The 21,689-nt window shown below is 40.3% G+C and overlaps 1 protein-coding gene across 1 annotated transcript; it reads left to right on the top strand.

The window, feature by feature from the left end:
* Positions 1-16,994: 16,994 nt before the first annotated feature.
* LOC119282430 lies at positions 16,995-17,803 on the top strand. The gene is made up of 2 exons (XM_037562662.1): positions 16,995-17,170; positions 17,273-17,803. Exons 1-2 carry the CDS (start codon positions 17,110-17,112, stop codon positions 17,527-17,529), a joined length of 318 nt encoding a protein of 105 aa, XP_037418559.1. The 5' UTR covers positions 16,995-17,109; the 3' UTR covers positions 17,530-17,803.
* The last annotated feature ends 3,886 nt before the right edge of the window (positions 17,804-21,689 follow it).

Here is a 21,689-nt window from a genome sequence, read left to right as displayed (position 1 = left end):
CCATAGTCCATCAAAGATTTACCCAAAACTTGAAAACTTCACAACACAAAACTCAGCAGGAAATCTCATAAGCTCTGTTAGTGAAAGAAAACAAAACCACCACATAAGGTACTGTAATTAACTCATTCTTTATTTATATTGGTGTTAAACCTACTGTATTCCAAGTTCTCTATGGTTCATACCACTTAATACTAGCCATAGATGCATCAAAATAAGCAAACAACACACGAAAAATAGAATCTGTCAAAACAGAACAGTCTGTAGCAATCTGTAACTAACGCAAATTTCTGGAACTAAAAAATTCCTACCAAAATAGGAAATCCTGGAAATTTTGTTTATTGATCATCAGCAAAAATAATCAATGCAAAATCACGTTTCTGTGATTTATTGAATTTTTTCTTGTGAGCGCAAAGTTTCTGTTTTTCAGCAGAATCAAATCAACTATCATCATAGGTTATCCTATAGGTTCTACTTGGCACAAACACTAATTAAAACATAAAAACACATCTAAACAGAAGGTAGATGCAAAATTTATTACTAAACAGGAACAAAAACAAAAAACAGAAAGAAAATTGGGTTGCCTCCCAACTAGCACTATCGTTTAACGCCCCTAGCTAGGCATAAAAGCGAAGATAGATCTAAGTAGTGCCATCTTTGGCACTTGATTCATAGGTAGCTCGCATGATAGATTCATAAGGTAATTTGACTTTCTTTCTTGGAAAGTGCTCCATGCCTTTCTTTAATGGAAATTGGAATCTAATGCCTATCAATAATCGCACCAATCGTTCTAAGGAAAGGTCTACCAAGAATAATAGGGCAAGAAAGATTCCAATCTATATGAAGAACGATAAAATCTACGTGCACCAAATTTCTGATTGCAACAATGAGAACATCATTGATCCTTCCCATTGGCTTTTTAATGGTGGAATCCGCAAGGTGCAAATTTAAAGAGCAATCATCAAGATCATGGAAACCTAGAATATCACATAAAGTTTTCAGAATCGTGGAAACACTAGCACCCAAATCACACACAGCAAAACACTCATGATCTTTAATTTTAATCTTTATAGTAGGTTCCCACTCATCATTAAGTTTTCTAGGTATAGAAACTTCCAAATCAAGTTTTTCATCAAAAGATTGCATCAAGGCATCAACGATATGTTTGGTAAAAGCTTTATTTTGACTATAAGCATGAGGAGAATTAACAACGGATTGCAACAAGGAAATACAACTTTCTAAAGAAAAATTATCACAATAAAATTCCTTGAAATCCGAGATAGTGGGTTCAATACTCGGATAGTGGGTTCAATACTATTTAAAGTCAAGACCTCTCCAATCCCACTTTTACCAAATTTAGCATCAATATCTAAAAACTCCGAATTCTTGGGACGCCTTCTTAATAAAGTTGACTCACCTCTAGTCCCATTATTATCAAGATTCATATTGCAAAACAAAGATCGAATAGGAGACACATCAATAACTTTAAGATCTTCATCATTATTTTCATGGAAACTAGAAGAACACGCCTTTACAAAGCAATCTTTCTTAGCACGCAATCTAGCGGTTCTTTCCTTGCACTCATCAATGGAAATTCTCATGGCTTTGAGAGACTCATTGATATCATGCTTAGGAGGAGTAGATCTAAGTTTAAGAGAATCAACATCAAGCGAAAGTCTATCAACGTTCCTAGCCAAATTATCAACTTTGAGCAAAGCATTAAAATTCTTTTGAGAAATCATAAATTATTTAACACTATTCTCAAAATCAGAGGGAATCTTATTAAAATTACCATAAGAATTATTGTAGGAATTTCCATAATTATTAGAGGAATTACTAGGGAACGGTCTAGAATTAACGTTTCCTCCATAAACATTGTTTCCAAAACTATTCCTACCAACAAAATTCACATCCATAGATTCATTATTATTCTCAATCAAAGTATACAAAGGCATGTCATTGGGATCAAGAGGAGTATTTTTAGTAGCAAACAACTTCATAAGTTCATCCATCTTTCCACTCAAAACATTGATTTCTTCTATAGCATGCACTTTTTTACTAGAAGATCTTTCGGTGTGTCATTGAAAATAATTAGCCATAATATTATCAAGAAGTTTTGTAGCATCTCCTAACGTGATTTCCATAAACATGCCTCCCGCGGCCGAATCTAAAAGATTTCTAGAAGCAAAGTTCAAACCGAAATAAATTTTTTGTATGATCATCCATAAATTCAAACCATGAGTAGGGCAATTGTGAATCATCAATTTCATTCTTTCCCAAGATTGGGCAACATGCTCATGATCAAGTTGTTTAAAATTCATAATATCGTTCCTAAGAGTGATAATCTTAGTGGGAGGAAAATACTTAGAGATAAAAGCATCTTTGCACTTGTTCCAAGAATCAATACTATTTTTAGGCAAAGATAAAAACCAAACTTTAGCACGATCTCTAAGTGAAAACGGAAATAACTTCAATTTAACAATATCATTATCTATATCTTTCTTCTTTTGCATATCACACAAATCAACAAAGTTGTTTAGATGAGTAGCGGCATCTTCACTAGGAAGGCCGACGAATTGATCTTTCATAACAAGATTCAGCAAAGCAATATTGATTTCACAAGACTCAACATCATTAAGAGGAACAATCAGAGTACTAAGGAAATCATTATTATTGGTATTGGAGAAATCACACAATTTGGTATTATCTTGCGCCATGGCAACAAGTAATCCAACACACAAGCAAATAGAAAAAGGCAAGCAAAAAAGAGAGAGAGATTGGGAAAGAGAGGGCAAATAAAATGGCAAGGGTGAAGTGGGGGAGAGGAAAACGAGAGGCAAATGGCAAATAATGTAAATGTGAGGGATATGAGTTTGCGATGGGTACTTGGTATGTCTTGACTTGAGCGAAGACCTCCCCGGCAACGGCGCCAGAAATCCTTCTCGCTACGTCTTGAGCTTGCGTTGATTTACCTTGAAGAGGAAAGGGTGATGCAGCAATAGTAGCGTAAGTATTTCCCTCAGTTTTTGAGAACCAAGGTATCAATCTAGTAGGAGGCTCCTCAAAAGTCCCACGCACCTACACAAACAAACAAAGAACTCGCAACCAACGCAATAAAGGGGTTGTCAATCCCTTCACGGCCACTTGCGAAAGTGAGAGCTGATAGAGATAGTATGACAAGATAAATATATTTTTGGTATTTTATAATATAGATGCAAAAAGTAAAAGATGAAAATAAAAGTAGATTGAAAGCTTATATGATAAAAGATAGACCCGGGGGCCATAGGTTTCACTAGTGGCTTCTCTCAAGATAGCATAAGTATTACGGTGGGTGAACAAATTACTGTCAAGCAATTGATAGAAAAGTGAATCATTATGAGATTGTCTAGGCATGATCATGTATATAGGCATCACGTCCGTGACAAGTAGACCTACTCCTGCCTGCATTCTACTACTATTACTCCACACATCGACCGCTATCCAGCATGCATCTAGAGTATTAAGTTCATAAGAAGAGAGTAACGCATTAAGAAAGATGACATGATGTAGAGGGATAAACTCAAGCAATATGATATAAACCCTATCTTTTTATCCTCGATGGCAACAATACAATGCATGCCTTGCAACCCTTTCTGTCACTGGGTAAGGACACCGCAAGAGTGAACCCAAAGCTAAGCACTTCTCCCATGGCAAGAAAGATCAATCTAGTAGGCCAAACCAAACTGATAATTCGAAGAGACTTGCAAAGATAACTCAATCATACATAAAAGAATTCAGAGAAGATTCAAATATTTCTCATAGATAAACTTGATCATAAACCCACAATTCATCGGATCTCGACAAACACACCGCAAAAAGAGTTTACATCGAATAGATCTCCACAAGAGAGGGGGAGAACATTGTATTGAGATCCAAAAAGAGAGAAGAAGCCATATAGCTAATAACTATGGACCCGAAGGTCTGTGGTAAACTACTCACAACTCATCGGAGGGGCCCTCCGTGGTCGATTCCCCCTCCGGAGGAGCGCTGACAAAGGCTCCAAGATGGGATCTCACGGATACAGAAGGTTACAGCGGTGAAATTGTGTTTCGGTGGCTCTCTGGATGTTTTCGGGGTACGTAGGTATATATAGGAGGAAGAAGTACGTCGGTGGCCGCTCGAGGGGCCCAGGAGACAAGGGGCGCGCCCAGGAGGGGTGGGCGCGCCCTCCTATCTCCTGGCCGCCTCGATTGCTTTTTGACTTGCACTCCAAGTCCTCTGGATCACGTTCGTTCCAAAAATCACGCTCCTGAAGGTTTCATTCCGTTTGGACTCCGTTTGATATTCCTTTTCTTAGAAATACTAAAATTGGCAAAAAAAACAGCAATACGGGCTGGGCCACTAGTTAGTAGGTTAGTCCCAAAAATGATATAAATGTGTAAAATAAAGCACATAAACATCCAAAAGGGGTAATATAATAGCATGGAACAATCAAAAATTAGAGATATGTTGGAGACGTATCAGGTAGCACCACGGATGCAGGTTACCCTGATGGTGTGTGCTACGTCGAGACAGATGACCAGGAGTAGCCCGGAGGTCCCAGGTAGGAGGCCTCTCCCTTTGATCTAGTGTCTTTGTTTTGCTCAACCTTCTTAATTAAGGCAAAACTTGTCCAACTATGTATGTGCTCAGAGACTATTTGTTTTCATGACTAATGTATTATGGGTCCTTGTAACTCTGGCTTGTAATATAAAGTTTTATTTTTAATTTTTGTTGTAGAGTTGTGTTGTGATATTAACGTGAGTCACCGTTCATGATCGTGCATGATGTGTGTATGGTTAGTGCACGATTATAAATGGGGGCGTCATAGTTGGGGCTCTTGGCCTTCCTCGGCATCTCCCCTCACATGCATACTCATCAATTCACACCTAACAATGCAAGAGAGTCGATGGTCAAGTATTATACCATCCAAAGGCGACATTTTGGGGTTCACAAATAGGAAGGAGTTCACCTTTGATATCCATGATGACTTGGCATATGTTGTAGTGTGACACATGCCCGGTTGGATGGGTAAGGTTGCATCAACAATTCAACTTTCCCTTGCCTATTCCACACATAACATGTGGAAACATTATACCCATCTTATCAAAAGATACATGCACCATCCTACAGTGATGGATCATTGCATGTTTCTCCTTGTCCTCCATGGTTGCATCATACACCAAATTAGGTTGCGCACCCTTGTCCATATACCAAATCCACCTACACCTGGTGCCGGTCCCAACCATGTGCCTCGTCTATCAAGCAACCAAACTTGTCATGGGTCACACTACAGTCTAGTTGATCAATTAGAGCACTCAGAGAGACCAGATTGACAAGAAATGTTCGTAGATGTAAAACTGAGGAGGGTGAGATGTTGGAGGTACACTTTACCGTGCCAACATAGATAACAGACTGTTTTGTACCTTCAGTAGTTTAAATGGTACCGATGTGAGTAGGATGATGCTTATTGTAAGACTCAAACACACACACGATTTACCCATAACATGCTTAGATGCACCAGAGTCTATGACCCATTATGTATCAATCTAACTAGTAGCAACATATGCCTTTTTAGAATTACGTTCATTTGTGGAGGCCTAGTGAGCAAAATCTCCATATGCAGCAGCATCTACTTTTGTGCCCTTGGACGTCCCATTGTCCCCTTCAACTATCATATGTCCCCTCTGACCTCATGAGTGTCCCGAGTATCCACCTCTGCCTATAGCATTCTGACCCCCTGAGTGTCTCGGTAATCCACCTCTGCCTCTCGCAACCCTGCTACTTCCCCCTCTGTAATATCCCGTGCCTCTACCACAATTTGGACAGTTCCACTTCAGGTGACTTGCCTCCCCACAGGTAAAACAGTCACCAATCTCTTTCCACTCCCTGCCCTCAGTAACTGCAAACATCAGAGTATGCACAACCTTCTTGATACGTCTCCAACGTATCTACTTTTCCAAACACGTTTGCCCTTGTTTTGGACCCTAATTTGCATGATTTGAATGGAGCTAACCCGGACTGACGCTGTTTTCAGCAGAATTGCCATGGTGTTATTTTTGTGCAGAAATAAAAGTTCTCGGAATAACCTGAAACTTCACAGAGTCACGTTTTGGAATTAATAAAAAATATTGGAAAAATAATCAACAGAAGGCGACCCACACCCTGTCCACGAGGGTGCAGGGCGCCCCCCTAGGGCGCCCCCTACCTCGTGGGTCCCCTGGACCTCCACCCACCTCAACTCCAAGTCTATACATTCACGTTCGGGGAGAAAAAATCAGAGAGAAGGGTTCATCGCGTTTTACGATACGGAGCCGCTGCCAAGCCTTATTCTTCCTCGGGGGGGGGGGGCTGATCTAGAGTCCGTTCGGGGCTCCGGAGAGGGGAATCCGTCGCCATCATCATCATCAACCATCCTCCATCACCAATTTCATGATGCTCACCATCGTGCATGAGTAATCCCATCGTAGGCTTGCTGGACGGTGACGGTTTGGATGAGATTTACCAAGTAATCGAGTTAGTTTTGTTAGGGTTTGATCCCTAGTATCCATTATGTTCTAAGATTGATGTTGCTATGACTTTGCCCTGCTTAATGCTTGTCACTAGGGCCCGAGTGCCATGATTTCATATGTAAACCTATTATGTTTTCATGAATATATGTGAGTTCTTGATCATGTCTTGCAAGTTATAGTCACCTACTACGTGTTATGATCCAGCAAACCCCGAAGTAACAATAGTCGGGACACTTCTCGGTGATGACAGTACTTTGAGGAGTTCGTGTATTCACTAGGTGCTAATGCTTTGGTCTGGTACTCTATTAAAAGGAGGCCTTAATATCCCTTAGTTTCCAATAGGACCCCGCTGCCACGGGAGGGTAGGACAAAAGATGTCATGCAAGTTCTTTTCCATAAGCACGTATGACTATATTCGGAATAAATACATGCCTACATTACATTGATGAACTGGAGCTAGTTCTGTGTCACCCTAGGTTATATCTGTTGCGTGATGAATTACATCTGACATAATTATCCATCATTGATCCATTGCCTACGAGCTTTTCACATATTGATCTTTGCTAAGTTACTTCTCCGTTGCCACTGTTACGATTGCTACAAAACTACTACTGTTACTTTTGCCACTCTTACCGTTACTTCCATACTACTTTGGTACTAAATACTTTGCTGCAGATATTAAGTCTTTCAGGTGTGGTTGAATTGACAACTCGGCTAGTAATACTTGAGAATATTCTTTGGCTCCCCTTGTGTCGAATCAATAAATCTGGGTTGAATACACTACCCTCGAAAACTGTTGCGATCCCCTATACTTGTGGGTTATCAAGACCTTTTTCTAGCGTTGTTGCCGGGGAGCATAGCTCTATTCTCTGAGTCACTTGGGTTTTATATATGTTGACCACTATAAGGAATTTGAAAGATCAAAGAACCAAGAACTTTCCCTCAACTACGAGGGGAGTTAAGGAACTGCCATCTAGCTCTGTACTTGATTCACCTTCTGTTTTAAGTAAACTTGCGACACCTATACCCGCTATTGATTCTGATATGTCGCATGTTATTGATGATGCCACTTCTGCTATGCATGATGCTTATGATGATACTACTTCTCTGCTTGATAATAATGTGCCATTAGGTGAATTTCTTGATGAACAACTTGCTAGGGTTAGAGAGAATGAAATTATTGAAACTGATGATATTAATGAAAGTGATGATAAAGATTCTCTCCCTTGATATGAATTGCCTATTATACCTGAGGGTTATGTTACGGATGAAGAAACTGCTAGAGACTTTCTTGCTTGCAATGATAGATATGATCTTAAGAAACTGTTAGCTAAGCTGAAAGAAAAGTCTTTGAATGCTAGAATGAAATATGACCCTGCTTTCGCTACTTCACCTATTTGTGTTACTAATAAGGATTATGAATTCTTAGTCGATCCTGAGTTAATTACTTTGGTTGAATCTGATCCTTTGTATGGTTATGAATCTGAAACTGTTGTGGCACATCTTACTAAATTAAATGATATAGCCACCCTATTTACTCATGAGAAAAAAATTCGCTATTAGTATATTATTAAATTGTTTCCTTTCTCATTAAAGGGTGATGCTAAAATATGGTTTAATTCTCTTGCTCCTCGTTGTGTGCGTACTCCCCAGGATATGATTTATTACTTATCTGCAAAATATTTCAACGCTCATAAGGAACAAGCTACGTTGAGGGGAATATTTAATTTTGAGCAAATTGAAGAAGAGAGTCTCCCACAAGCTTGGGGGAGGCTTCTTCGATTACTTAATGCTTTGCCTAATCACCCTCTCAAGAAAAATGAAAATACTTGATATCTTTTATAATGGACTGATCGATGCTTCCAGAGACCACCTGGATAGTTGTGCTGGTTGTGTTTTCAGGGAAAGAACTGTTGAGCAAGCTGAATTGCTATTGAATAATATATTGAGTAATGATAATGATTGGACACTTCCTGAACCAACTCCTAAGCCAACTCCGAAGAAAAGGGATATTCTATTTCTCAGTCCTGAAGATATGCAAGAGGCAAAGAAATCTATGAAAGAAAAAGGTATTAAAGCTGAAGATGTTAAGAATTTACCACCTATATCTAAGAAATACATGGTCTTGATAACCCGACACAGGTAGTAAAGGTAAATTCTCTTTATAGATTTGATGAAGGTGATATTCCTCGTAATAAGTCTATTAGTCAATGCTTGGATGAGTTTGATAATTTCATTGTTAAACAAGAAAATTTCAATGCCTATGTTGGTAGACAATTGAAACATAATGCTTATATGGTTGAACACTTGAGTGATTATATGTATAGTGTTAAACGTGACCTTAAGCTTATTAGTAAACATGCATCCATGGTTACTACTCAAGTAGAACAAGTACTTACTGCACAAGATGATTTGCTCAATGAATTAAATAATAAGAATAATGATAATGATGTTAGAGTTATGACTAGAGGTGGTAAAATGACCCAGGAACCTTTGTATCCTGAGGGCCATCCTAAGAGCGTTGAGCAAGATTCTCAGAGAACTAATGTTGATGCACCTAGTACTTCTAAGAAAAAGAAAAAGAAAAATGATAGGACTATGCATTCTTCTAGTGAACCTGTTGTTGACACACCAGAGAATCCCTACAATATTTCTATTTCTGATGCTGAAACACAATCTGGTGATGAACATAAATCTATTGGTAAATGTTAATAATGATGTTCATGTTGATGCTCAACCTAGTAATAATAATGATGTAGAGATTGAACCCGTTGTTGATCTTGATAACCCACAATCAAAGAATCAACTTATGATAAGAGAGACTTCATTGCTAGGAAGCACGGTAAGGAAAGAGAACCATGGGTTCAGAAACCCATGCCTTTTCCTCCTAAGCCATCCAAGAAAAAGGATGATGAGAATTTTGAGCGCTTTGCTGAAATGATTAGACCTATCTTTTTGCGTATGCGTTTGACTGATTTGCTTAAAATGAATCCCTATGTTAAGTATATGAAAGATATTGTTACAAATAAAAGAAAGATACTGGAAGCTGAAATTTCCACCATGCTTGCTAATTATACTTTTAAGGGTGGAATACCAAATTAATTTGGAGATCCACGAGTAACAACTATACCATGCTCCACTAAAAGAAACTATGTTAAAACTGCTTTATGTGATCTTGGAGCCGGTGTTAGTGTTATGCCTTTCTCTTTTTGTCGTAGAATTGATTTGAATAAGTTGACACCTACTGAAATCTATTTGCAAATGGCCGATAAATCAACTGCTATACCCATCGGTATTAGTGAGGATGTGCCTATTGTGGTTGCAAACGTTACTATTTTAACGAACTTTGCTATTCTTGATATTCCCGAGGACGACAGTATGTCGATCATCCTTGGTAGACCTTTTTTAAATACTACATGGGTTGTTATTGATTGCAAGAAAGGCAATGTCACTTTTCATGTTAATGGTAATGAGCATACGGTACACTTCCCGAAGAAACAACCTCAAGTTCATATTATCAATTATATTGAAAAAAATTCAACGATTACTATTGGAGGTTTTGAATTCCCTCTTCCTACTATCAAAAAGACAAACGATATTCTTCTTATTGGGGACATGCATATCCCTATTGAGGTAACATAGTGTTATTCAAAAATTCTCCGGTTTCATGTTATTCAGAAGAAGTTTGTTAACAAGACTTGATACCTTGTTAGTGGATACCTTTTGATGAGCATGAGATGGATGAAGTTAGAAGGCACAACTCTCTATACCCTCCTTCGAATTTCTGTTATTTAGTTTAAATAAAGCAAAAATAGTATTTTCTGTCTATTTTCTGAATTATCCGTGAAATAAAAAATACTCCAAAAATAAAAGTTCTCGAAATGCCCTGAAAATTGAGTATGATTTTGTAGAATATTTGGGAATTTCTCACACTTAGAACATACCGGGGGACCCACCAATTGGTCACGAGGGTGGAGGGCGTTCCCTACCCCCTGGGCACGCCCCCCTGCCTCATGGGTCCCACGTGGCCCCCCTCCACTTATTCCAGCACCCACACACTTCATCTTCCTCCAGAAAAAATCATCCCGTAGCTCAAACCCATGTTCTTGCTTGTTTTGCTATCATTTTTTATATCCTTGCTCAAAGTTCCATTCACAAAACTACTTTGGGGGATTGTTCTTTGGTATGTGACTCCTCCAATGGTCCAATTAGTTTTTGTTCTAGTGTTTTACTTATTGCAAAAAAAATCTGCTGAGGTGACCCTGTTATTGAGCTTGCGTGTCATATATATATGGTCCAAAGTAGTTTTAATGCATGATTTAGCCTCTAGGCATTTGTGGGAGTAGTTGTTATTAATCTTGTTGAGTTTGGTTCACTTTTATTTTGAGTCACTAAAAATTTCAGAAATTTTCCAGTGGAAGAAAATGTTGAAGAGATTGTTGAGAGGCTCTCGAGCCGAAGCTCAAAGGAAAAGCAGAATGAAGAGAACAAAAAGCCCAAGTATAATCTTCCTCGCACCGTGGAGGTTTGGCCGTGTGAATGTCCTTGTGATGCATTCTTGTGGGCCGTTGGAATTTACGACGACTTTTATTATTTGGCTGAGAATGCAGGCATCACCGACTTCCTCCATGACCAGTGTGAATAGTATCTCCTACTCACTAATATTTTTGTGAAAAACTTTCATTTCCATGCTAGAATATCACCACCTTCGGTGAATTTTTATTTATATGATGAGTTTAAGGAGATGTCACTCTATGATTTTTGTGTGGTTTGCAAGTTGCCCTTTGAGGGCAGCGTCGAGGAACCACATCCTAGTGATGTGGATGAATTTATTGATAGAATTGTTGTAGGGGAAACAAGAAAAGTTTCACATGCAAGGATTACTAGTGTACATTTTCCTGTTCTACGTTACTATGCAATATTTGCTAGTAGATGTTTAATTGGTCGCGGGAACAGTGGGGGCCTCAGTGCTCCTGACCATGCTATTTTGCGCCATGCTTTACTTTGTGATACAACCTTCAGCTTAGGCACTATGATTGCTAAAAGGTTGAGTCTGAACCGTTCAAAGGGCCCCATTTTGGAGGTATCTTTGCTTCGCGCCTTGCTAAACACTTTGACATACCTATTAGGCATTTTGAGAAAGAGGAAAAGGTGTTGCCCACTATTTTCTTAGACTATAAGAGTATGGTAGCACATGATTTTGTTGTTAAATATAAGAAGAAGAGACTTAAGTATAACTTGGTATTTAGTAAAACTACTTGTGAGACTATTACCTTGCCTGCACCCTCTTTGTTTGAGATACATTCAGGTACGTACCTCATCATGCCCGAGGACATTTATGCATCTGGGAGCTGACACGAGCCCCGGAGCCTGAGCCAGAGCCACCTCTTGATCCATATCGAGAGTCTATTTATCAGTGGGATCCAGAGGAGCTCGCTAACTAGTGGCACCCTGAGGACCCTCCTCACTACACCGGAGAGGATCACTTTGATCCATGGGCATAGACCAACTTAGGACAAAAGCATAAGCTTAGGGGAGTACATATTTCTCACCGACATTACATTCATGTTCACACACTCATTCTAGTTGTCGGTGTTCATACTTTTTCATTGTACTATCCATGCTAGTTTATTTTCTTTTCTTGCTTTCTTGTGTGTTTGAAAAACCTTGAGAAAAAACCCAAAAAATTATTAGTAGCTTTTAGCTAGTTTACTTTCCATGCTTATAGTAGTAATTAATCAAGAAAACCCAAAAAAGATTTCTCATTCTTCTTTTGCTTGTTGGGAGCTTTCCCGTTTAAATAGTTTTTCTCGTTCTTTGAAATTCTTTTCTTTTATTTGGGGGTTGAGAGGAGAAGACCATGATGAAAATTATGAGTGGCTCTCATATGCATTATTGTTGATCTAACCAAGAGCCCATATTACCTTGTCTTCTCCTTTAAATTAAATGTTTGCATATTCCATCTTAGTCCAATGCATGTGCACTACTATTATTACCCACACCGTTCGGTCGTGCAAGTGAAAGGCAATAATGACGATATATGATGAAATGATTGAGATGAGAAAAGCTGGTATGAACTCGACCTATCTTGTTTTTGTAAATATGATTAGTCCATCGTTCCTCATTCATCCTATTATGAATGAAACATGTTTGCAATGACAATTAGAGATTATAGTTACTCATGCCATGCTTAATTAGCTAGGAGTTTATAATGGTTTACCTTGCGTGCCAACATGCTATTAAAATGGTTGTGATGTGGTATGGTAGGGTGGTATCCTCCTTTGAATGATTCGAGTGGCTTGACTTGGCACATGTTCACGCATGTAGTTGAAACAAAATCAACATAGCCTTCACGATATTTATGTTCATGGTGATTTATATCCTACTCATGCTTGCACTCATTGTTGGTTAATTCTAATGCATGTTCATGACTATTGTAGATCTCTAGTTGGTCGCTTCCCAGTCTCTTTCTAGAAGTCACTTGTACTAAGTGGGAATATTGCTTGTGCATCCACTTCCATAAACCCAAAGTTATTCCATATGAGTCCACCATACCTACCTATATGCGGTATTTACCTGCCGTTCCAAGTAAATTTGCATGTGCCAAACTCTAAACCTTCAAATGCAATTCTGTTTTGTATGCTCGAATAGCTCATGTATCAACTAGGGATGTCTATATCTTCCATGCTAGGTGGGTTATTCTCACGATGAGTGGACTCCGCTCATCATTCACGAGAAAATGGCCGATAACCGGGATGCCCAGTTCCATGCTCAAATCAAATCAAAATAATTGCAAACAAAACTCCCCCAGGATTGTTGTTAGTTGGACGGTACCCGGGAATGTGCTCGTTGGTGGTGGGGGAGTCTAAACTTTACCATTCTGTCTGGGAACCGGCTATAATGTATGTAGCATGGAAGATATCGAGATCTCTTGGTTGTTATGTTGACAATGAAAGTATGACGCTCAAAATATTATTTATCTATATTTCAAAACTCGAGCTCTGGCACCTATGGAAATCCCTGCTTCCCTCTGCAAAGGGCCTATCTATTTACTTTTATGTTGAGTCATCAGCCCCTTATAAAAAAAGCACCAGTTGGAGAGCACCGCTGTCATTTGTATGCATTGTTATTAATTTACATTGAGTATGACTGTGACTGGATCTCTTTTGCCATGAATTACAATGCCTAGTCAGTCCTTGATCTTCAGGGGTGGTCTGCATTTATGTTTTGCGGTCTCAGAAAGAGCTAGCGAGATACCATCTTGTTATATCATATTATGATTGTTTTGAGAAAGTGTTGTTATCCGAGGTTTATCATTATTGCTCGCTAGTTGATTATGCCATTGATATGAGTAAATGTGAGACCTAAATGTTATTGTGAATATGGTTAGTTCATACTCTTTGCTGAAAACCTAAAAATTGGCTTTATATATTTGGAACAACAAGATCAAATAGAGTTTGTAAATGTTTTCTTTATCACTTTCAGTTTGTCAACTGAATTGCTTGAGGACAAGCAAAGGTTTAAGCTTGGGGGAGTTGATACGTCTCCAACGTATCTACTTTTCCAAACACTTTTGCCCTTGTTATGGACCCTAACTTGCATGATTTGAATGGAACTAACCTGGATTGACGTTGTTTTCAGGAGAATTGCCATTGTGTTATTTTTGTGTAGAGATAAAAGTTCTCGGAATGACCTGAAACTTCACGGAGTCACGTTTTGGAATTAATAAAAAATATTGGCGAAAGAATCAACAGAAGGGGACCCACACCCTGTCCATGAGGGTGCAGGGCGCCCCCCCTCCCTAGGGTGCGCCCCTGCCTCGTTGGTCCCCTGGACCTCCACCGACCTCAACTCCAACTCTATATATTCACGTTCGGGGAGAAAAAAAATCAGAGAGAAGGATTCATCGCGTTTTACGATATGGAGCCGCCGCCAAGCCCTGTTCTTCCTTCGGAGGGCTGATCTGGAGTCCGTTCGAGGCTCCGAAGAGGGGAATCCGTCCCCATCGTCATCATCAACCATCCAACATCACCCATTTCATGATGCTCACCGTCGTGCGTCAGTAATCCCATCATAGGCTTGCTGGACGGTGATGGGTTAGATGAGATTTACCATGTAATCGAGTTAGTTCTATCAGGGTTTGATCCCTAGTATCCATTATGTTCTAAGATTGATGTTGCTATGACTTTGCCATGCTTAATGCTTGTCACTAGGGCCCGATTGCCATGATATTAGATCTGAACCTATTATGTTTACATGAATATATGTGAGTTCTTGATCCCATCTTGCAAGTTATAGTCACCTACTATGTGTTATGATCCGGCAAACCCCGGAGTGACAATAGTCGAGACACTTCCCGATGATGACCGTAGTTTGAGGAATTCGTGTATTCACTAAGTGCTAATGCTTTGGTCCGGTACTCTATTAAAAGGAGGCCTTAATATCCCTTAGTTTCCAATAGGACCCCGCTTCCACGGGAGGGTAGTACAAAATATGTCATGCAAGTTATTTTCCATAAGCACGTATATATGACTATTTGGAATACATGCCTACATTACATTGATGAACTGGAGCTAGTTCTCTGTCACCCTAGGTTATAACTGTTGCATGATGAATTACATCCGACATAATTATCCATCATTGATCCATTGCCTACGAGCTTTTCACATATTGATCTTTGCTAAGTTACTTCTCCGTTGCCACTGTTACGATTGCTACAAAACTACTATTGTTACTTTTCCCACTGTTACTGTTACTTCCATACTACTTTGCTACTAAATGCTGCAGATATTAAGAATTTCAGGTGTGGTTGAATTAACAACTCAGTTGCTAATACTTGAGAATATTCTTTGGCTCCCCTTGTGTCGAATCAATAAAATTGGGTCGAACACTCTACCCTCGAAAACTGTTGCGATCCCCTATACTTGTGGGTTATCACTTCTCACCTGCTTTCTCAAGAGATAGCCGCACCTCCTCTTGAGCCATTGCTGCAATAGCCTCATCAATAGTAGGCAGGGAAGTTTGATGCATCAGGGAAGCCTTCCTATCATCAAAGTAATGGTCGAGCCCCTCTATAAGTTTCAGCACAAGCCTGTGTTCCATTGACTTGTGCCCTGACTCAATGCTAGCTGCCTCATAGAGTTCGAGTGGGTCACAGTTATCCTGGTCTGCCACAAAGCATACAACTCTGCCAAATATGCCATCACTGACATTTCACCTGGTGAAAACGACGAATCTTCCAATCAATATGAGCAATGAGAATGACATTTCCCTTGCAAGAGTAATGGAGACAGAGTCTTCCAAATCTCTGCAGTTGTGGTTAGCCCCTCCATAGAGCAAGCAATAGGAGGCACCACCGAGCTCAACAACCTCCCAATAAGCATAGAATTGATAGCCTTCCACTTCTTTTCCTCCACACTAGTCTCGTGTCCAGGTTCTCCAATGGTACCCATCAAGTGGCCATCAAGATCCTTCTACTCCACATCAATCACTGCCCTCCGAGGCCAACTCAAATAGTTGGTAACCCACTCTAGCTTGATGTCGGTGGGTGACAGGTCAATCTTCTGAACGACATCCTGACGAGGAACATTGGCCCCAGAATTCAAGACCGTGAGAAACCTTGTGAGCTTCTCGAGAGCTTCAACAAGGCCTTTGGATTCACCCATCTTCCCAGCCAGCTAATGTAGTAGAAACACAACAGCTACCCAACAGTCTTCTTCCCGTGGCAAATAGCTGCACAAACCAACAACAAGAGCACTTTTCCCTTACCAATTAGTACACTCCAATCAGCAGCGGCAGAGGCACAATCCCAGCAGCAGCACACCCGCTAGCTGCTCAAATACCCAGCTCGCGACCCCCACCAGGAGCAGCATGCCTGTCGTCGGCCCCCGCTGCTCTCCGGCAGCACCACCTGCTCATGCAGATCCAGGCCCCCACGTGGCCGCCCAGATGTGCCGCCGTCTCCCGACCGAACCCCATCGGCAACTACACCATCGTCGCCGCAGCCTCCACTCAGTCGCGTAGACCGCCTCCAATCCCCGCTGAAATCACCGTCTCGTCAGCCCTGCCATCAACTTGCTCTGATACCATGTCATTCTTTATGGAGCACCAACCTGGAGAGCGACGACTGTACATCAGACTCGGGTGTGTGCTCTATAGAGGAGACACCTTACTCCTCCCTATCTTCCAGGTCAGCAAACACACATGGTCCGGGCCCACAATAGTTCAACAAATTTTATTTCGAAACATGGTCGCACCACATTACCATAGATAGACAGATATGTTGTTTTATAGACAGATAAACAGAAAAAAAGATAGATAGACAGATAGAGAGACAAATAGACAGATAGATAGAGATAAACAAATAAGGAGATAGACAGATAGACAGATAGATAGATAGACAGAGAGATAAATAGATCGTTTCACACACTTTACACTACCTTTTCCTCGTCATGTACGTATCCTCTCTTCCTCCTTGTTGTATAAATACGACTCCACTTTAGTCTCCAAAACTTCCAACCAAATCACATCTAACGAGAAAGGTAATACTGATTAAGGCAGGTACCAGTGGAGACTGGAGAAGATGGGCAAGAAGAAGCTTGTTCCATTGTCATTGTTCCTGGCAATCCTCCTCATCACCTGCTGTAAGTCAAAATTTCTCCTAGATGCATAAATTTTTCTAAAAACATTTGTGCATTTGGTTCAAGTTTGGAGTGGATCTAATGTATAATTTTGTGTGAAATTAGGTGAGATGGTGGAGGAGGTTGGGGCGAAGCTGGTGTGCAAGATCTACTGGCCCCTGTGCATCGAGAAGTGCTACAAGTCCGGCAACTGCATGCGCTGCTGCAAGAACTGGGGCTTCGTCCACGGCCGCTGCAACCCCTTACGCGGCATGGGCTGCTACTGCTGCGCCGACGACTCTGACCCCGGTGATGCCGCCCTCCGCCGTCGCTACCAGTACCACCAGCAGCAGAAGATGGTCGCACCGCCGCCTGAATCCTGACCACCACCTTCTTGCATGAGATAGCTCTCCTTTCAGTGCTTCACAGTCAGTAGTACATATCATCTAAGCTGTGGAAGAGTCAATTCAGTCTAGCAAACAAGCAATGCATGCCTGACAGAATGACTGGATTCTGTTGGCTAATAAGTATGTTGCGTCCCAAGTCTCAACTCCTGCCCTTTTTAAACCTCAAACCGTAACTTTGCTTTGCGTCTCAGCACTGAACAAGATAGACTCGAACTGGATCATACTCAAAATAATATTGTGCAAAAGTTTCTCAGAATAGGAAAGATGTACTGCATTATTTTACTTATTTTTGGCAACGTATATATTTTCTTTCTATCGAGGAACCGGTAAGAGCACTGCCTTTTCATTTCAGACGAAAAAGAGTATATGTACAGAGGTGTCAGGTTTTCCATGGGATCCTGACAAAACCTGCAGTAACAAGTAGCCCCAACAAGCCGATACCGATCGCCACTAGAACGCAACGTATATATTTGGCTGTCGCTACACAAGAAGAATTTGGAGTTGTTGGGTGTGTGATACTGAAATTTAAAAAAGGTTAATTTTGAAATAAAATATTTAAGAAAACATTAAATGTTTCTGAACTGAAAAAATGCTCGGATTTTTCTGAAAATGTTCACAATTGTGAACAAATTGTTCGTAAAATAAAAAAATGTCCATGATTTTGAAAAAAAGTCCGTTTATTAAAAGTTATTAATTAAATTGAATTTTTTTTGCTAATTCAAAAAAGGTTCATGCATTTTAAAAATAGTTCGTGAATTACAAAAGATTTTATTGATTCAGAAAATATTTGTTGATTCAGAAAATTTTCATGCATTTCAATAAATGTTCGTGAATTAAAACAAATCCACCAATTTCGAGAAAAATGTCCCTCTATTCTATAATTGTTCGCTGATTCCAATGAAAATGCTTAAAAACCATTTGTAATATAAAAAAATGTTCACAATTTTTAACAAATGTTTGTAAATAGTAAACAATGTTCACGATATTTAAAAATGTTCACGAATGATAGAAGGTATGTAGTTAAATAGTAATGCTTCTGAGTCTTTGTGACTATATAACCACGTGAATTTTTAAGAATTAACTACCGCGGTGGATCTTAATATTATGTATGTTTTTGAGTGAACGTTTCTTGAAATTCAGAATAATTCTTTGAATTACCAAGTTTTTTGACAACGACAATATTTTTTCAAACATGTGAACATTGCTTCAATTTGTGAATAAATTTAAACAAAGAAACATTTTCTTGCATCTGTAAACAAATTTTCAAAATCATGCGATCATATGTGAACAAAATGTGGTCATTGCCATTGGAGATTATGAATTTTTTTTTCTCCCGTTGAAACGCACGGGCCCTTTTGCTAGTAATAACTAAATGATTTAACTTATAACAAACTTATGGACAAACGACGGACACTAAAGAATTAATACTAGTGATGATAACATACTATATACTGAACCAGAGCTAGACTAAACCAGCAATGCCAACAATACTTAGAAATGGCATGTTTAAACATTCTTAGCAAAATAAAACAATGATATAGTGCTAACTCTAAGTAAAAACTGAATAGCTATGAATAAGACTTTCAAATAACAAATGAACTTCCAAAAATATATGAATGAGATAATCTTCCAGCAGCTATTGCTCGCTTGCTTGCTGTCTATCTATACTAGTCTTTTCTGCAACTTGCCAGCGTCAAGTGAGATACTACTTGCACTAAAGTAGTCAGCAACAATAAGTACAATTATATGCTTGTTAACAAAACTGAGTGTTACACTTAGGTACTACAGTACTCCCTCCGGTCCTTTTTACTCTGCATATTAGATTTGTGTCCAATCAAACTTTGCAAAATTTGACCAAATTTATATTAAAAAATATCAATATCTACAATACCAAATATATATACTATGAAACTACATTTTATAACAAATCTAGCAATATTGATTTGGCGTTGTGAATGTTGATACTTTTTTCTATAAGTTTGGTCAAAATAAAGATACGTTGACTTCAGATAAGAAACTTATATGCAGACTAAAAAGGACCGGAGGGGGTACTACTGTAAAGTCGAGCTGACCAAACAAAAAATAGGCTGGCCTAAAACACTGAATTATTTTGACTGCTCTGGAGTATTAAAATGAGGAGAACATGTACCGAAAATGAGAGCTGGAATCACTTAGGTATAGAACTTAAAAGCAAAGATGAAAAAAAAAAAAAGGTCCAGCAACATATTGGGGACAAACACAGCCTGAAGAATAAAAAGAAACTGAAAAAGTGTAATGATCGAAACAGAGGAGGTACACAAGCCTACTTCAAATTCAAGCCTGTAGAAGCACGTGTGCATAGACACAAAAAGTCGCTATCACCACTGCCTAATGAGAAAAAAGCATCAGGTCTAGAATTACAGACACTAGGCACAAATTCAGGGCCAGTTTGCTGAACTAATAGAGTGCATGAATCTCGACCTGCATGAAAATGTTAGCACCCAGCTCCTCTCCGTAGTCTGACCAACGTATCTACTTCCTCCCGCCGTTGCAGGGAAGCCCGCCTCCGCCTCCCGCCGACAAGTGAGCTGCTTGCGGGCGGCTCGCCACGCGCCATGGACCTCCTCCACCAGCCCCTGCCGCTAATCACCGGCGAGGAGCCTCCATTCCATGTCACCCCGCCGGCTGGATAAAAAATTCAAAAAACACGGGGCGCCCGCAAACCCGAAAGGAAAAGCGCAACAAAGCAAAAAGCCCTCGACACAGACCAACCCGGTGCGCTAACTGAAGGATACTTCCTCCGTCCGGAAATACTTGTCATCAAAATGAACAAAAAGAAATGTATTTAGAACTAAAAACATATCTAGATACATCCTCTTTTATCCATTTTGGTGACAAGTATTTCCGGACGGAGGGAGTACATGTTTACTGTGCAACTCTGCTCGGGACTCATGGCGACATGCTTTGCTAGATTGTCGTGTGTCCAAGTGTGTTTGGGCCCTGCTAGATGAGGCCCTAGTGGAACATATGATAGCATCTGAACATGAAGATGCAAGGCTATGGCTCGCGGTGTTGCAAGATTCAGTCAGCGGGCAAGAATTCAGAACGATCCTAGTGACACTTTTGGCCATTTGGTGGGCGAGGAGAAAAGCAAAACATGCGGAGATCTTTCAGAGTCCACTGTCGACTTTCAACTTCACTCAGAACTATCTCGCCGAATTGGACTTAGTGCCGGCAAATCAGAAGATGAAGCCTATCAGAGTATCTCGGACAGTTTACAAGAGATGGCTAACGGGACCTCTGGGAGTGGCAAAGTTTAACGTCCATGCTGCTGTCTCAAAAATTTCAAACCTGGGAGTGAGTATTGGTGTTTGAGGGGCTGGTCGGCCCTGAGAGCTTGGAAGTTCACGCATGCTGTGAGGCCTTTTCCTTGGCGGAGGATCTTCACTTAACTCGACCCGGAATTGCTACAGACTGTTTAGCTACTGTCCATCACCTGAAAATTAAGTTTATGGGAGTTTCGTCGACCATCATGGAGACATTAAGAATAGAATGCTGAAATTTGCAGAAGCAGAAGTAATCCATGAGACAAGAGAAGCTAACGATTTTGTTAGGGCCTCGGTCTCTTTGGCTGCTGGTCGTTATCTTTGGTTGTCCACCACGCCAGATGTTTTAACTGTATCAGATGTTATTGATTCCGGATTAATAAAGTGGTGGTCAGTGATTAGTGTTGATTTCAGATGGGGCCGACTCCTCATGCCTTCCCAGCCTTCGTACAAAGGCCTCACGTGCTGGCCTGCTGGGTCATTATGGAAATTCTGGTCGGCTGATGACTTGCCTTTGACTAGCTTCGCTCGCTGGATATTTCCCGGGTAGCTGTGTCAGCAGCAATCGTCCAAGTGAAACGCGTCCCCTTGAGTCCTTCACCTAGCTTCCGGGGAGTTTCTGCGAAGAACCACCCTCCCTCGCAACGACGACCGCAAAAGTGGTTTCAACGGCTTGGCCCCAGCATGGAGACTCTAAAAAAGGAGCGCAGTTTATATATATATAAATCAAAGGCAACCGCGGCATCATTTCGAGTCTCGCCCTCGGGTGCAGCTTCCATACGAAAATCGCCATTTTTTCGGTCGACCAAATTCCTAGCTAGGTAGGCGGCT

This window comes from Triticum dicoccoides, chromosome 3B, assembly GCF_002162155.2.
Source record: "Triticum dicoccoides isolate Atlit2015 ecotype Zavitan chromosome 3B, WEW_v2.0, whole genome shotgun sequence".
Classification (NCBI taxonomy): Eukaryota; Viridiplantae; Streptophyta; class Magnoliopsida; order Poales; family Poaceae; genus Triticum; species Triticum dicoccoides.
The sequence above is the reverse complement of the archived record's forward strand: the minus strand, read 5'-3'. Positions and strand labels throughout refer to the sequence as shown.

Excerpts from the sequence above, each read along its gene's own strand:
- LOC119282430 (XM_037562662.1), top strand. The coding sequence starts at position 17,110 with ATGGGCAAGAAGAAGCTTGTTCCATTGTCATTGTTCCTGGCAATCCTC. Across the intron at positions 17,171-17,272 it reads AATCCTCCTCATCACCTGCT|GTGAGATGGTGGAGGAGGTT; the intron begins GTAAGTCAAAAT and ends GTGTGAAATTAG.